General features: G+C 38.3%; 1 protein-coding gene across 1 annotated transcript in view; it reads left to right on the top strand.

Annotated features, from left to right (window-relative positions):
* The window catches only part of UVRAG (UV radiation resistance associated), a 339,596-nt gene that overhangs the window by 196,089 nt on the left and 125,218 nt on the right, over nt 1-18,289 (top strand). Inside the window, exons 9-12 of the mRNA XM_012002017.1 lie at nt 1,789-1,873; nt 5,397-5,484; nt 6,970-7,030; nt 14,963-15,128. Coding sequence (XP_011857407.1) covers nt 1,789-1,873; nt 5,397-5,484; nt 6,970-7,030; nt 14,963-15,128 — 400 coding nt within the window. The remainder of the gene's footprint in view (nt 1-1,788; nt 1,874-5,396; nt 5,485-6,969; nt 7,031-14,962; nt 15,129-18,289) is intronic.

Raw genomic sequence — 18,289 nt, 5'->3', positions numbered from 1 at the left:
CAGGCGCCCGCCACCTCGCCCGGCTAGTTTTTTGTATTTTTTAGTAGAGACGGGGTTTCACCGTGTTAGCCAGGATGGTCTTGATCTCGTGACCTCGTGATCCGCCCGTCTCGGCCTCCCAAAGTGCTGGGATTACAGGCTTGAGCCACCGCCCCCAGCCAAGGAATTTTCTTGAGGGGAGGTCATGTAACAACATATTCTAGAGTCTTCTGAACTGAGGAGGGGGACACTTATTTGTGTTTTGAAGCCCAGATCTGTCTTTGGTCCCTATTTGTGGTCTTGTTAACACTGTTTGAGTTGAGGCAGCCTAATTTATCTGGGATGAAGAATGATATGGCACATTTCTCTAGTGGTAGAAGAATTCATATATTTTCTGATGAAGTATGTGGGGGTAGAGGGTGTCAACCTAAAGGTCTTAAAAAATCACTAAGGTGAAGATTTGGGAAGAAGTTATATTGTGGGCTGAAAAGTTGTGTTCCTTGGTTAAATTCTTTTGGGGTCAGAGTTCCCAACTTACTGGTCTTCATAGCACGTTGAAGGAGAAGAGAAGCGTGCTTAAATATATTGGGAAGGCCGGGCACTGTAGCTCACACCTGTAATCCTAGCTCTTTGGGAGGCCATGGCAGGCAGCTCACAGCTTGAGCTCAGGAGTTCAAGATCAACCTGGACAACATGGTGACCCTATCTCTACAAAAAATACAAAAATTAGTTGGGCACTGTGACATGTGCCTGTTGTCCCAGCTACTCAGGAGGCTGAGGCAGGAGGATCACCTCAGATTGGGGAAGTTCAGGCTGCATTTAGCTCTGGTCATGCCACTTTATTCCAGCTTGGGCAACAGAGAGAAACCCTGTCTTAAAAGAAAAAAAAAAAAGGAGAATTGAGGTATGAGGGTATTATTTAAAATGTGAAATATTCCTGTAATTCACATTCATGGAGTTAAATTTTATACAGCTCTAACTCAGGTTATCTGTCATCATGTAAAAATAGTTGAAAAATCAAAATACACATTTCCTATACACTATGATTTTCACTAAAATACTGATTTTTTGGGGGGAGGGGTTGTATGGAGACAGAGTCGCATTCTGTTTCCCAGGCTGGAATGCAGTGTCACAATCTTGGCTCACTGCAACCTCCACCTCCCAAGTTCAAGCAATTTCCAGCTAATTTTTGTATTTTCAGTAGAGATGGGGTTTCACCATGTTAGCCAGGCTGGTCTTGAACTCCTGACCTCAAGTGATCTGCCAGCCCTGGCCTCCCAAAGTGCTGGGATTACAGGCATGAGCCACCGTACCGTGCCCGGCCTAAAGTAATGATATATATGAGGAAGATGACAGTTCATAAAAACTACTTACATTTATCAACTATATTTTAGTAGTCAAAATACAGGTACTTTTTTACTCTTTTTTAAAATATACTTTCAGTAATGTTATTCTGTAGCATTTTTGGTTGGAAAGGAATTAACCACTCATTTTTTTAAAGTGAAGTCTGAATTTTGGTATCTTATCAATTGCTGACCATCTTTCTCGGTCAGTAATTGAGAAATATCTATAGGCAGAGAGTCTTAGGCGTATACTCTTAGGCTCCTGCCAGAGGCTGGACTTGTGTGAAAATTGGACCAATAGGGAAGTTTATTCTAGCTCCTCTCCCCAGAAGATCTCTGTACTCAACCCACTTTCCCTAACTCTTTTTATTTCCCTCTCACAGTCAGGGATTTGGCTTGGCCTCTTTGGTTGTGATTGAGTAATCCTATGTTACATATGGAATTGTCTCCTTCCTTTTCTTTTTAGGAAGTGCATTTTCAGCTGAGCATCTCAAACTTCAACTCCAGAAGGAATCCCTAAATGAGCTGAGGAAGGAGTGCACGGCGAAAAGGTAAGTGCACACTGAGAAGAACTGCTGGGAGTGTGGAGTTTACCGTGAGGATAGATTTGAAAAAGTAGCATTCTTTAAAACTGCTGGTATTAATTTATAGTCCATATACCTCAGTAACACATTTGTTTATTCAACACATATTCATTAATTAGGCACCTACTGTGTGTCGTGCACTGTGCCAGAGGTTAGTTATGAAAGCTCCTAGTATGTAGTTATAATCAGAAACATGAACACTATCTGAGTTTCTCAGGCCACAGTATCATGGTTTAATGTTTGAATTTCTTCCTCCTGTCTTCTACATGCAGTTTAGCTTATAGGTTTTTTTTCAATAATTTTTTCAGATTTACTCCTGCTTGTCATTAGCTCGTTTGAATTACTTCAGCAACTTGATTATCTCTCTAACATCAGTCTCTTCATTTTTCCAGATTGTTCTCCATGCTACTATCAGAACTCTCCTCTTAAAATACCATTTTTACCTCATTTTTTGTCTTCTTTTTTTTAAAACTTGGAGAAACATTTCATTCATTCATTCATTCATTCATTGATTCATAGACAGGGTCTCACTGTGTCACCCATAGACAGGGTCTCACTGTGTCACCCAGGCTTGAGTGCAGTGGTACAGTCATAGCTCACTATGGCCTCAAACTTCTGGCCTCAAGTGATCCTCCACCTCAACCTCCGAAAGTGCTGGGATTACAGGTGTGAGCCATCATGCCTGACATTTTTATCTTCTTAATATGGTGATCCTTTTGCTTAACTTCCAAATATCCTTTAATAAATTGGCACTATGCAACTGTAGTTAATTTTAGTCGCTCTCCCAAAATTCATTTAACAAATGCCAATCATTTTTCTCTTCATTTTTTCCAACATTTGCTTAATTCATTGGTGCCTCGGTTGCTTTGCTCATCTTCACTTGCTTTTCCTGGAAAGTCCATCCATCTTGCACTTTTCTTCAAAAAAGTTTAGTAGCACTTGGGGATTTGAAAATGCTAGACCGGCCTGGCACGGTGGCTCACGCTTGTAATCCCAGCACTTTGGGAGGCCGAGGCAGGCAGATCATGAGGTCAGGAGATCGAGACCATCCTGGCTAACACAGTGAAACGCTCTCTCTACTAAAAATACAAAAAATTAGCCAGACATGGTGGCAGGCACGGATAGTCCCAGCTACTTGGGAGGCTGAGGCAGGAGAATGGTGTGAGCCGGGGGGGCGGAGCTTGCAGTGAGCCAATCGCGCCACTGCACTCCAGCCTGGACGACAGAGGGAGACTCTGTCTCAAAAACAAATAAATAAAATAAAATAAAATAAAAAAAGTGCTAGACCTAGAGAAAACCATAGAGAGTATCTATTCTAATTCTCTCAATTTGCAGATAGGAGGGCAATGCTCTGGTAAGTTACTATTTGTCCAACTCACTAGCAAAGGCAGGACTAAATCCCATTATGTCATCAGTGCTGTTTTAGATAAGAAAAATACCAGTGATTTTAGTACTGTTACACACCACTCAATACAACGCTTTTGACATTAGATTCTTCAGCACACACTCACTGTATGTCTTATAATTTAATACAGTTCTCACTCTGTCTTCCTGCAAATAGTATCAGATCCCACAGAATTAAGGACTCATTCCCACAACACTGCCTCACCACATCAGATGCCAGTTGGCAAGCCCCAGGTTGTGACCTGTGGTTCTGATTGACCTGCTTTAAATAGAGGTTCCCACAACCCATTCCTTGGATTCGATTAATTTGCTAGAGCAGTTCACAGAACTCAGAGACACATTTACTTAACCCTTACTGGTTTATTATAGAGGACATTACAAAAGATACAGATGAACAAGATAGAAGAGATGCACAGGGCAAGGTATTGGGGAGGGAGCATGGAGCTTCCAGGTCCTGTCTGTGCACATCAGTCTCTAGACACCGCCAGTCTGGAAGCTTATTAAATCTTGTTGTGCAAGAGTTTGCATAGGTCTCAATCTCTAGCCCTCTTCTCAGAGTTTGGTGGGTGGGGAAGAAAGTCCATCCTTCTAATCTGTTGGTCTTTCTAGTGACCAGTTCCATCCTGAGGCTGTCTAGGAGCCCCTGCCTTAACACATCTTATTAGCATAAACTGTGGTGTGATCAAAAGGGGCTCATAATGAATAGCAAAAGACACTCTTATCGTTCAGGAAATTCCAAGGGATTTTAGGTGCTCCGTGATAAGAACCAGGGACAAAGACCATATATATGTCATGTTATACCACAGTGCTCTTTGCATTATACTATAGGTTTTTTACACTCTGACCTACAGTTTCTCCTAAATTCCTTTTGTTCTTAAATTCTTGACACAGTTGATCAGGCAACTTACTTTACAGGTATTTTACCTATTGGTCATGTTTCTTAAGTAGTGCAAGAGAAAAGCTGGTGCCAGGCACAGTGTCTCATGCCTGTGATCCCAGCACTTTGGGAGGCTGAGACGGGCAGATAGCTTGAGCCTAGGAGTTTGAGACCAGCCTGGGCAACATGGTGAAGCTCTGTCTCTACAAAAAATATGAAAATTAGCTAGGCATGGTTGAGCGCACCTGTAGTCCCAGCTTCTCAGGAAGCTGAGGTGGGAGGATCACCTGAGCCTGGGAAGGTTGAGGCTGCAATGAGCCAAGATTATGCCACTACTCCAGCCTGAGTGACAGAGTGAGACCCCGTCTCAAAAAAAAAAAAAAAAAAGAGAAGGGTAATTTCATGCTATAGCTTTTTATTTGTTATTTTTAACTTTTTTTCTCACAGTCCAACGTGTTGGTTTTTGAGGTAATTCTAATACGTAATTTTGAGTGAAATATACAACACTTTTTGAGGAAATACCATCCAGATCTCTCTTGAAATCAAATTGGCCTCATTAAATTAACTGTGAAATCTTGGTCAGATTACTCAGACTCTCCAAATATTGTTTCCTTTTTTATAAATAGATATAAATAATATTAACCTACTAGAGTTGTTATAATAACTACATAAGGCCATTTGTACCCTTTACATTTCTTTTTTTTCAAAGACAGTGTCTTGCTCTGGTGCCTAGGCTGGAGTGCAGTGGCATGATCAGGGCTCGCTGCAGCTTCAACCTCCTAGGCCCCAGCAGTCCTCCTACATCAACCTCCCAGGTAGCTGGGACCACAGGCATATGCCACCAAGCCAAGCTAATTTTTTTATTTTTATAGAGATGGGATCTCCCTATATTGCCCAGGCTGGTCTTGAACTCCTGGGCCTCCCAAAGTGCTAGGATTATGGGAGTGAGCCACCACTCCCAGCCCCCTTTACATTTCTTAGCATGGTACTAATCATACAGAGTAGCACTCAGTGTATAGTTAGCTTGATTGATACTGTTTGGAGATAGGTCAAGACTTATGGTAACTATTATTTATGCTTCTACTTCAGAGTTTCTGTGGCCTGTTACAGACGGCATAATCTTTCTTTGCATTAATTGTATGGAAATAAATGTTACAAAGCATGCAAGCATATATTTTTTAATAAATGTGTTTTTTCTTTCCTCATTAGAGAACTCTTTTTGAAGACTAATGCTCAGTTGACAATTCGTTGCAGGCAATTACTCTCTGAGCTTTCCTACATTTACCCTATTGATTTGGTAAGTTTCAAATTTTCTGAAAATATTTTTCTTTTTGAAAAGATGATTTCTGTGTGAAATTTCCTCTCAATGAAAAAAATCATTGCTCTAGGCTTAATCTATGCTCTTATTATGATTCATTCAGGAGCTAATGTCTGTTTAAATCATAGATTTAGACTTGTTTGGTCTTAGGTTCTACTACTTCATTTATATCACTTTGGTGGTGGGATGCATTCATCATCTGAAAGACTGCCAAATTATTTTGGTTTCTTTAGGATCTTTTTAACCACATTATCCATTATCACCATTTCTTCCTTTTTTTTTTTTTTTGAGACAGAGTCTCGCTCTGTTGCCCAGGCTGGAGTACAGTGATGCGATCTCGGCTCATTGCAAGCTCCGCCTCCCGGATTCATGCCATTCTCCTGCCTCAGCCTCCCGAGTAGCTGGGGCTACAGGTGCCCGCCACCATGCCCAGCTAATTTTTTTTTTTTTAGACGGAGTCTCTCTCTGTCGCCAGGCTGGAGTGCAGTGGCATGATCCTGGCTCACTGCAACCTCTGACTCCCTGGTTTGAGTGATTCTCCTGCCTCAGCCTCCTGAGTAGGTAGGATTACAGGCATATGCCACCACGTGCAGCTAATTTTTGTATTTTTAGTAGAGCCGGGGTTTCACCATGTTGGCCAGGATGGTCTTGTGATCCGTCTGCCTCGGCCTCCCAAAGGGCTGGGATTATGGATGTGAGCCACAGCGCCCGGCCAATTTTTTTGTACTTTTAGTAGAGACGGAGTTTCACTGTGTTAGCCAGGATGGTCTCGATCTCCTGACCTTGTGATCCACCCGCCTCGGCTTCCCAAAGTGCTGGGATTACAGGTGTGAGCCATGGCACCTGGCCCATTATCATCATTTCTGACACATATGTGTAAATATATGTGTATTGCTTTAAAAATATGATTGATAATTTTCATGTATTAGTGTTACTTAAGATATTCCTGGGTTACCTGTCAGGCGATTAGGGTTTTGAGCCTAGTTTCTTAGAAGGAGTGAAAAAAGGAAAACTTTAATAAAATTGATTAGAATTATTTTTCAGAGAAATAAATCTGCTAAATTTGATAGTTTTCTTTTTAATGACAAGTTATTTAAAAGACTAATTTTCAGAGAAGAATGCTAATAGGATTTGAGTTTGCTTATAGAATTTTATTAAACTATTTATATATGTGAATGAACCAAGGATATTTTTATGATGATAATTTTACATGGCTTTTTCCTTGGGCATAATGTCTTAAATGTTATTATAGAAAATGTCAAGTATATGTAAATGTAGGGAGAGAGTAGAATGAATCATCATGTACTTATCATCCAGCTTCAACAATTATGATAATACTTGGAATTTAGAACAGTGTTTTAAGTCAGCACAAACCTGCTGACTTAGAGTTTGTTTGAGATTTGACATTTGACTTAGTGGTTGTTTGCTTTATTTATTAATTTTATTCTTTAATTAAATTCACAGAATGAACATAAGGATTACTTTGTATGTGGTGTCAAGTTGCCTAATTCTGAGGACTTCCAAGGTATTTTATTTTTTATTTTGAAGATTTGGTATATATTAATATATGGAAATAGAATATCTTGAAATGCTCTTTGCCTAGCACTTTATCCAAAAGAAGTTTTGGACCTTCTGTCCTTTCCCAATTGCAAGTATGTATGTCAGGCTCCTTGATAGGAGATAGAATGTTAGTTCTGATCATAGAAAAATAATTACTGAACTTTATATTAGAAATTTAAAAGAAAATAGTTTTTAAATGGGCTTTAAGCAAATTAGGCGGTAGGGTTCTTAAGAATACAAATAATTGCCCTTCCTTTTGGTTCGATTTTTATGAAAAATTTGTGTGTGTTTGGGAGCAGAGGAACAGCAAACAAAATCTGTTCTGTTACTATTTAGAAAGTCATATTACTGCTGACCTGAAAAGTGTTTGAAAATTTAATTTTGTGAAGTTTCCATTACCACAGGCTTAATTTGTTATACTACCATTTTTCTTATCTTTTAACTGAAAATAAATAAATTACATTAAAAGTATTATAGAATATGATCCTTAGTAATTTCTATATTTTAAAATCTTTTGCTTTTCCTACTCACTTTGCAAATATTCCAAAGAATTTATTTTCTTTGGCATATCAGTGATTATTTTTATTGTTAGCAAAGTGGGTTCTTTTCCCTTAGGCTAAACAATGCTTTGAGGCCTACTGAATATCTTTATAGATTATTCCCAAAGCCAGCATATTATCTACTTGAGAAGTTACCGAAGAAGAAGAGAGTGTTGCTAGTTTTGATCAGGACTTTCGTTTTCCTATAAAGAAGCTGTTGTTATTGGTGATCATTTAACATCTAAGAGGGTTTTATTACCCCGTTGGGCCCTTACTTGTAAGTACTTTGGACATGATAAAAGGAGAGTGATAAACCAGGAGCTGGAAAACCTATGTTCAAGTCCTGATTGCCCTTCTATAAACCATGTAATTTGGAACAAGTTGTGTAACCTTTGAGTTGATTTCCTAATTGATTGAATGAACTATTAATTTATGCCCTACCTGTCTTATATGATTGTTGTGAAAAATTAAGTGAGGTATACCAGTAGCTATAAATACATAAGATTTTGCCTAATCTTTAATACTCACAAAAACAAACAAAGGGATCCTATAAGGAAAATTGTATTCAGTAACTTGCTTGATACCACAAAGCCAGGTAATAATATAGCTGGGATTTGTCTGGTTTCCATTTCATAGTGCTCCCTCAGATATCTGTAAGACACTCATAGAAATGTGTTTTGATGTTAATTTTAGGCAAAGTTGTGGTGTCTTGAAGCCCATGGTGCATCATTTTCCTCATTTATTCATTTAGTAAACATATTGAGTACTTTTGTCCCGTACCAGTTTCCTGGGATACAGAACATCATTCATTGAAAAAAATGTTCATTGAACATCTAAATGCCAGGCACTGTGCCTTTGAGGATACAATGATGCAGAAAGTAAACATGTTTTCTCCTTCCATGGAGCTTATTGGGGGAGACAGCCAATAAACAAGAAAATAAGTAACTAGCAAGTATTTAATAGAGGAATATGCTATCCCGGAGAATGGAAGAAACGGCTTTAGATAAAGCAGTCAGAGAAGACCTCTCTAAGGAGAAGTATAAAATTGAAGGCTAAAAGGAGCCAACTGTGCTGCAGCTGGGGGAAGAGCATTTCTGGGAGACGCGTCAGCAAGTACAAAGGTGATGATGAAGGAGGAATGGGCTTGGCGTCTCTCAAAAAACTCAGGGTTGGGGGAATGTGAGAAAAGACTTGTATTTTGGATAAATCATGTAATCTTTCAGCTTAATTTCTTATAAAATAAGATACCTATATCTGTAATTTCTTGTGATGATTGAATGAAATAACATTTGAAAAGGCTTTTCATATAGGAGGTACTCAATAAATATAATCGGAATTAGTTGCAAAAGAGAGAGGAAGGAAGGACAGAAAAGACCAGACGTGTGCAGCTGGAGCATAGTGAGCGAGGGAAGAGCTACTTTAGAGGAGGTAGGAGACGGCAGCCAGGGCCTTGAGGTCACGGTAAGGAGTTGGTATTTAATTCTCAAGGAAGTAGGAAATGCCTGAGGGACTTCAAGAAGCGGAATGGCATGAGCTGAGTTAGGCTTTTGAAAGTCACTCTGGCTGCTAAATACAGAATGATTTGAAGGGGGCAGTCAGGGAAGCAGGAATATCAGGAGTGGTGGTCTGATTACTCTGAGATGTGTCTTGATTCTATTTTGTTTTCTTTGAAATTCCTTCTCTCCTAGTTTTTCATAGCTTTTATAGTTATCTACACTTAGCATGCCCAACAAGCCGAATAGTCTCCCTACCCTTTAATTAGTGTAGCTTTTTAGTGCAGTTGTTGAAAAACAAAATGTGAGATAAAATGAAATAAATGTTTCATTTTACTCTAAGGTCCTGTTCATTTGCCATCACCCTTAGGAATCAGAAATTTTAAGAAGCACATGCAGTAATACTGGACTTTAAAAATCTTATGTTGGCCAGGCGCAGTGGCTCATGCCTATAGTTCTAGCACTTTGGGAGGCCGAAGTGTGCAGATCATTTGAGGTCAGGAGTTTGAGATCAGCCTAACCAACATAGTGAAACCCTGTTTCTACTAAAAATACAAAAAATTAGCTGGGTGTGGTGGCACACTCCTGTAATCTCAGCTACTTGGGAGGCTGAGGCACAAGAATCGCTTGAACCCAGAGGCGAAGGTTGCAATGAGCTGAGATTGTGCCACTGCACTTAGCCTGAGCGACAGAGCAAGACTCTGTCTAGAAACAAAAGCAAAAACAAAAAATCTCATGTTAGTATCCTGCAAGGCACTTCCATTTACTAAATGTATTGAGTGTTCTGTGTATGTTATCCACTGTGCCAGGTGTTGAGGATGTAAGAGATGGTTAAGACATTGATCCTGCCTCAGTGAGATTATAGTCCAGTTGAGGATACCAGATTTGTAATCCAGACAATCAATAAGTATTTATTGAATTCATACTCTGTGTCAGGCACTTAGAAGTTTATAGCAGGTACATGGTACTCAAAAAAGTGAGAATAATCACTTCTATCAGGAGGGGATCAGGAAAACTTACAGAGAAGATGATTTCAGTGTCTTAAGAAATAAAATGATATTTTCCAATAGAAAAAAGAGTAAGAAGACATTTTAGGCTGGTAGAAATATAGTAACATAGGCTGGGCATGGTGGCTCATGCCTGTAATCCTAGCACTTTGGGAGACCGAGGTGGGAGGACTGCTGGCGACCAGGAGTTTGAGGCTGTAGTGAGCTATGATTATGCCACTGCACTCCAGTCTGGGTGACAGAGTGAGAACCCATTTCAACATAGAAAATAAAAAAGGGAAAGAAATATAATAACATGGAACATCATGATGTTCTCACATTTACCCTAATTCTCACAACTGTGAGAATTAATTCCATTTGTGAGGAAAGAAATTTACTCTAATTAAAAAAAAAAAGAAAAGAAAAGAAAAGAAAAAGAAAATGGAAGCTCAGAGAGATTAGTTAATTTTTTTCAAGGAGTCTTATTAACCAGTGATAAACCTAAGATTATTCCTGGTCTGCCTGATTCTAAGATTGGTATAATTCCTGCCACAATGCAGTTTTCTTCCTTGCTTTGAATAATACCCTCTTTAAACCCGTGACAACTTTTTAGTATTCTATAGCAGCTGCTTTCTGGGAGAGCCTCTAGTGAAGGAACTCCAAGCTGGTTATTCTGTGATATTCATGAGACTTTGCTGGGATAGCCTTTACACTGCATGGGGTGATACTGTTTGGAAAACTCCACCGTAGTGCTCCAACATTATTGTGCTTTTCTAAATGGGTAAGTTACTACTGGAGTATGCCAAGGAGACCTGGACACAGTGGGAGAAAATTGTCCAGTGAAGGGTGTTCATCTCAGTTCCACTGACCGAGACATTTAGCCTGAAAAAAAATGTTTGTGTGCGTGTGTGTGTTTAAGTAATCCATAACACGAGAGCCTTTTGTGGTAATGAGACCCAGATTTCCTTCTGTGTCTGTATCCCTTTATGCAGGCATGATTTCTTGGAAAGGAGAGTCCATATGTCAAACAGTGTCTCATTGAGAACATGGAATGATTCCATAGATGCTGTGGCAGTGATTAGAGTCTTAAATATTTTGTCCTGTCTGGATCAGTGGGTGCTTGGTTCCTTAACAAATCAGCTGCCTCAGTGATTGGGAAGGCAGGATGGTAAGAGCTTTTAGATCACTTATTGTACTTGGATGCATTTGAATATTAATAGTTTGTCCAACATATAAATCAAAGGAACATTTGAATTAATTTATAATGTTGTCATGGCCATTGTGTGTTTGTGGAATTTGTTGTCATTAAAAGTATACAAAAGCTGCAGCTTTGAGTGGTTACCTACATTTTAAAAATAAACCAGGAATATTTATTATGAGGAAACTGTGGGTTTTTATTTTATTTTCAAGCCCCTTAAAACTTTGTTGGAATTAGCATCTTTTTCACATACCTGAGTCTTAAGGTTCATTCTTGTTTCTCCCTGGACCCTCCACTCGTGCTCCAACTTCTCACTAACAAAACTATCGTCTGTGACCTTTTTAACCCCCAGAACAGCGTAAGGTACACAAACCTCTGCTCTGCCTTAGGTGTTAGGGACGTCATTAATGCTTACTGGAAAAGCACACCCCAGAGAGCTGGGTTTTGGCTGTTGCAGGTAAAAATCTTTCAGATCTTGCAATGCTGGAAACCTTAAACCTTTTGGTTTTTTAGCTAAAGTGATTGGCAACAGAATGTGACATCTGAGGTTGCATGGTCTGCAATAGCCATAATTAACCACATGAGCTCACATTTTCCCACTGGAGATTCAGTGGTCTTGGGGTGATGAAAGTGACTTCCCTACCAGGAGGTGGTTTTCCTTTTGAGGGTATTGGAATACCCTTGGGCCCTGTAATGCTTCACCCGTGGTCCTTTTAAAATGCTTTTTAATATAAAGCTTCAATATTGGAAATCTAACACCACAATGTTTAACACTGAGGCTGTGATGGAGCCCTGTGGCCTGGAATGGGAAACCTAGAATTTTTAATAGGTGGAGTGGGAAGACTTGTGGCAAGAATGGTGAGTGTGAATAACCTGAATCAAAGCTGATTTCCAATATTATTCAATTTTCAGTGTGTGCTATTTATTTTTGTTTTCTGTGTGTAGACTTCTCTTAGAGATGCCTTTTTGTCTTTAAACAAAATTGTTTGTTCATTGGTGGGAGGTGATGTTAGAAAACCAACTTTTTGTTCTTTTAATAGAGATGTGGACGTAGTCTCAAAATACACAAATATAATTCTTTGGCAGTCCTCCTTTCATAATACGGGAAAAATGTAGATGCTTGAATGTTTAGCATTAGATAGATATTTTTCGAATATTCATTGTTTGCATTTGACCTGCTTGAAAGGCTAATCTAAGAGGCCTGCTGCTTTCTGGAAGTTTTCAGGTCCTCTTCTGTCAGGTCATATGGGAAAGGAAAAGCTTTGTATAAAGCACATAGAGGAAAGTTGCAACTTAGCATAGTATTATCTGTCTTTGAATCCTCCTCCTCTTCTTCTTCTTTCCCTCTCCCTTCAAAAGGTTATTATTGAAGATCAAGTCCTTTTACTGACAGGAATATTTTAAATTTGATAAGACCTAATCTTTACGGAAAGCACAAGGCAGAATTCAGTGACCTGTGAAGAAACTCACAGTTCCAGCTGTGACTCCACACCTGTATAGATATTCTGGAGAATTGTGGACAGTTCTCTCAGTTATTTCATTACTCATAGTTTCTACCTATATGGCTTTGACCAAGCCATTTATACCACCTGGGTCTCATTTCTCTCTTCTCCAAGTTGGTAGCATCACACCCAGTGATTGCAAAAGTTTATCTTAGTTATATTATTGTATGATAATGAATTTATAATGTAACAAATATATAATGTAAAGTACTTTTAGTCCCTAAGGTAGTCTGATGTATGGGTTTCTGCAGAAGGAAAGCATTGTGGTAGTATTCAGGTACCTGGGTGGGACTGGGGCAAGAGGTCATGGTCTCTAAAAATAATTAGGATTCTAGTTGGTTAGGGCATGACTCAGTAGTTGGTTGAAAATGACTGCTGTTTGATTTTTTTCCGTGAGTTTGTTTTAGAGAACAGACATTCCTTGAGAAGCCCATTTTCTGTTGAGTACTTTGCAAGTCATCGAGGATTCTCAGACTTTTTATGTGTTCTTTGTTCTTACTAGAACACTGTGAAGAAACTAAGGTGGTACACGTGTGTCATATGCTTCGTACATTCCAGGCTCCCAAGTTAAAAAATTGTTATATACTGAGCACAGTGGCACACACCTGTAGTCCCAGTTACTTGGGAGGCTGAGGCATGAGGATTGCTTGAGCCCAGGAGTTTGAGGTCGGCCTGGGCAACATAGTGAGACCCCATCTTTTTTAAAAAAATAATTGTTATATTAATGTTTAACAATAAAGTTCTGAGACAGTACAGTAGACTGGTTAATGGTGGAGGATTGGGTGTCAAGCCAACCTGTTTACTAGCTCTATTACTTTGGAAAGATTTCTTAATCTCTGAGCCTTAGTTTCTTTATCTGTAAAAGGAATGAAATAGCATTTCAAAGGTCTTTAACATTGTTAAGTGAATGAATGTCATATATAAAGTACCATAGACAGTTCTGGATGGAAAAAAGTATATATATAAAATGCATATATAAATAGTTACCTATTTTTATAAGACTACCAAAGAAAAACCAATAGTCTGCTATGGTAGTTAAGGATAGAGAATTCACTGAGGAATGGATGGCTATAGTGGCACTTCTACCATAAGAAGGTAGTGCTTAGATAATTAAGTAGAAATAGAAAGAAAAATATGAAAATGTTATTAGTAATTGAGGTTAAAGCCACCCTTAGAAGTCAGGGAATAGTCAAGCCATGGCCATTGTGATCATTTCAGCCCTTCTTCTCTAGCCAGATGGGATATTCCAGATTATGTGTTAAATGTTTTAGTGTATGAGTGCACACATATGTACTTGTGCACTTTTAGAAGCATTTAGGAATACTGTATACCAAGAAGATCCTGTTTCCTTCCTCTTGGGGGATGTTTAAAACTTTCTGTTGTATTACTCCCTGTTCTTAGCCCCTGAATCATCATTTCTCACTTGATAGATAGTGGCAGAAATCTGGATACGTTTTAAAAATGTAATTATCTGTGGCTTTTTGAAAACTAGATGCTTATGTCTGATTATAAGATACCTGCATTTCTTCCTAGTAGTTACTTTCACCTATATTGCATAAATAGGGTGGTATATGAACAGTGTGTTTTTCACCTTTTGCTTTTGCTGTTTAAAACTTTTCCCCCTTAACCCATATTACACTTCATAGACTTACTTATGTAACACTGTCTTTTTCAATATCAAGAACATACCCCATAAGAATGATTATACTATTTCATTTCTCTTTAGAATTAATAATTTTGTAAAATAGTACAACTGTATTGCCTAGGAAATTGTTAATGAATAAAATGTATAACCACTGTATAGTGTGTTTGTTATGTTTAAACCTCTGAAGCTAATTTTCATTTCATGTAATAGACTCAAGTATTAATTCTCCCTGTAAAAATGCTGGGAAAGAAAGCAATGGTTATCTGCATATAGTAAGAGTTCTTGCTGTAAGGTATATATCAAATGTTAATCTCATCACATCAATTATTGGGAAATAGTTTAAAATACAGTTAGTAGATGAAGTTTCAAGTCTTGTTAATATGTTTACATTTGCATAACATTTATATAGTTTAGATAAGTGATATTTTATGTACCACATATTTTTATAAAATATTCTTTGAAAATGATTTATTGCCTTGTGGTTATTGATAAGGTAAATAGTTATTTTCTTTTCCTCTGCTTTTGAATTTACAGCAAAAGATGATGGAAGCATTGCTGTTGCCCTTGGTTACACTGCACATTTGGTCTCCATGATTTCCTTTTTCCTACAAGTGCCCCTCAGATATCCTATAATTCATAAGGGGTCTAGATCAACAATCAAAGACAATATCAATGACAAACTGACGGAAAAGGAGAGAGAGTAAGTGTATTTTTTAAAAAAATGATTTTAACATCAAGCCAGTATAAAACGTGGGGTATAATAAAATATATAAAATGTAACCTAAATTATGACAACTTTTATATAACCTTTGTAGAGTGCTCCATTTCATTTAAATCAAATGTAGTTGTTATATGAAACTAGTTAGTCATATAAATTTTAATGACTCAACCCCTGAGCTTCCAAAAATTGCTAATGGTAGCAAATATTTACTTAAGTTTCATTTACTTTCTGCTTACTTTTGTGAGGATAAGTGTCAGATGATCTACAAATATTCGCTTAGTACCTTTTGCCTGCCACTCAACAAGTAAAATGTTAAAAGATTTGTCAGAGATCTAACTAGGAAAAGATATAATGGCAGATTGAACATAGCTGAAAAGTGGATTAGTGAATTGGAAGATAGGTCAGTAGAAAATACTAGTGTCTAATATACATGTAATTTCAGGCACAGGGAGGCTAGAAAGATTGTGAGGTAAACACAAAATTTTAAGAGATAATGACTAAGAATTTTCAAATTTAACAAAAGCCATGAAATTACAAATTCAAGAAGCACTAACAAAATGGAATGACAATAAAAACATATCTGGGGAAATTAAACAGCTGAATATCAAAGATAAAGTGAAAATACTAAAAGCAACTAGAGAGAAAGACATGATAGCTTTGAAAAGATTGATAGTAAGACTAAGCTGATTTCTCAGTGGAACAACAGAAGCCAGATGGTGATGCGGTGACATTTTAAAATACTGAAAAAACGCAACTGTCCACTTAGAATTCTATACCCAGTGAAAATATTATTCAAAAGTACAGGCAAAATAAAGATATTTCAGACCATCAAAACTGAGAAGATGTATCCCAGCAGACCTACAGTAAAGGAAATACTAAAGGAAGAATAAAAATAATTTCAAACAGAAACATGGAAATACAGTATGGAACAAAGAATAAGAGAAAGGATAAAGATGTATATCTAAATTCATTTTGACTATAAATAAATACTAATGTCTTCTTAAATATAACATGCATATACATAATAATATATGTAGGTTTATAGTGCATGGTTCTAACACAAAAAGTAAAAAGGGTTGAGTGGGGTTAAAGTGCTCTGTGATCTTAGCATTGTCTGGAAAATGGTAAAGGTACCAATGTATATCAGACTAATAAATCAAGTATGCATATTGTACTTTTCTTTTTTTGCCTTCAGCACTTTAAATGTGTAATACCACTGTCTCCTGTCCTGCTAGTCTTCCACTGTAAAGGCTGCTGCCAGATGAATTGGAGCTCCATTGTATGTTACTTGTTTCTTTTTTTTAAAAAAATTAAATGATAGAGCTTTATTGTGAAAAACCATTTGATTGCTAATGTAATCCAATTATTTGGTTCCATTATGTGTTTTTTTTGAGATAGAGTCTTGCTCTGTTGCCAGACTGGAGTGCAGTGGCGCAATCTTGGCTCATTGCAACCTTCACCTCCCGGGTTCAAGCTATTCTCCTGCCTCAGCCTCTCGAGTTGCTGGGAATACAGGTGTGCACCAGCACACCCAGCTAATTTTTGTATTTTTAGTAGAGATGAGGTTTTACCATGTTGGCCACGATAGTCTCAATCTCTTGACCTCATGATCTGCCCTCCTTGGCCTGCCAAAGTGCTGGGATTACCGGCCATTGTGTGATTTTATAGCATTTTTTGCCACTGCTTTATTCATATTTATCCTTGTTTCTTTTGTCCTGCTGCTTTTAGGATCTTCTCTTTATACTTGACCTTTGGGAGTCTGATTATTAAATGCTTTGAGGTAGTCTTCTTTGACTTAAATCTGTGTGGTGTTCCGTAACCTTCTTGTACTTGAATATTGGTATTTTTTCCTAGGTTTGGGAAGTTCTGTTATTATTCTTTTCTACTCCTATCTCTTTCTCTACCTCCTCTTTAAAGCCAGTAACTCTTAAGTTTGCCCTTTGAGGCTCTTTTCTAGTTCTGTAGGCATGCTTCATTCTTTTTTATTCTTTTTTATTTTGTCTCCTCTGACTGAGCATTTTCAAATAGCCTGAATTCCAGACCACTGATTCTATCTTCTCCTTGATCAATGCTTCTATTAAGAGACTTTAATGCGTTTTTCAATATTTCAGTTGCATTTTTCACCTCCAGAATATCCACTTGATTCTTTTTAATTATTTCAATCTCTTCGTTAAATTTATCTGATATAAGTCTGAATTCCTTCTCTGTATTGTCTTGAATTTCTTTGTGTTTCCACAAAACAGCTAATTTGAATTCTCTGTCCGAAAGATCGTGTATCTCTGTTTCTCCAGAATTGGTCCCTGATGCCTTATTTAGTTAATTTGGAGAGGTCAGGTTTTCCTTGATGGCCTTGATGCCTATGGATGTTTACTAGTGTCTGGGCATTGCAGAGTTTAGGTATTTACTGTAGTCTTCACAGTGTGGGCTTGTTTATACCTGTCTTTCTTGAGAAGGTTTTCCAGGTTTTTGAAAGGACTTAAATGTTGTGATCTAAGCTGTATCTGCATTAAGGGGAACCCTAAGCTCGGTAACACTGTGGTTCTTGCAGTCTTGTAGAGGTACCACTTGCTGGTCTTGGATAAGATCCAAAAGATTTCTCTGGATTACCAGGCAGAGACTCCTGTTCTCTACCCTTATTTTTTTCAGAGTCTCTCTCTCTATGCTGAGCTGCTTGGAGCCGGGAGTAGGGGGACACAATCACCCTCGTGGCCTCCACCACTGGGATTTCCCTGGTTCAGACCTGACACCAGCATAGGACTGGGTCTTACCCTAGGCCCTGTGTAACCTCTACCTGGCTACCACCTATGTTTGCTTAAGACCCTATGGCTCTACAATTAGCAGGTGGTGAAGCCAGCCAGGATTGTGTCCTTCCCTTCAGGGCAGCAAGTTTCCCCCAGCCCCTGAGCAGGTCCAGAGATGTTGTTTGGGAGCCAAAGACTAGAGTCCAAAGCCTTTGAAATCTATCTGGTGCTCTATTCTATTGCAGCTAAGCCGGTACTTAAACTGTAACTCTTCCCTCTCCTTATCATAGGCAGAGGATTCTCTCCACATGGCCACCATCATCGTAGACCCATGGTGGGTACTGCCAGGCTATCACTGATGTTCACTGAAGGCTCAAGGACTCTTCAGTTAGCTTGTGG

The sequence above is a fragment of the Mandrillus leucophaeus genome, unplaced genomic scaffold (assembly GCF_000951045.1).
Source record: "Mandrillus leucophaeus isolate KB7577 unplaced genomic scaffold, Mleu.le_1.0 Scaffold674, whole genome shotgun sequence".
Taxonomy (NCBI): domain Eukaryota; kingdom Metazoa; phylum Chordata; class Mammalia; order Primates; family Cercopithecidae; genus Mandrillus; species Mandrillus leucophaeus.
Note: the sequence above shows the minus strand (reverse complement) of the source record. Positions and strands in the feature narration are given on the sequence as shown.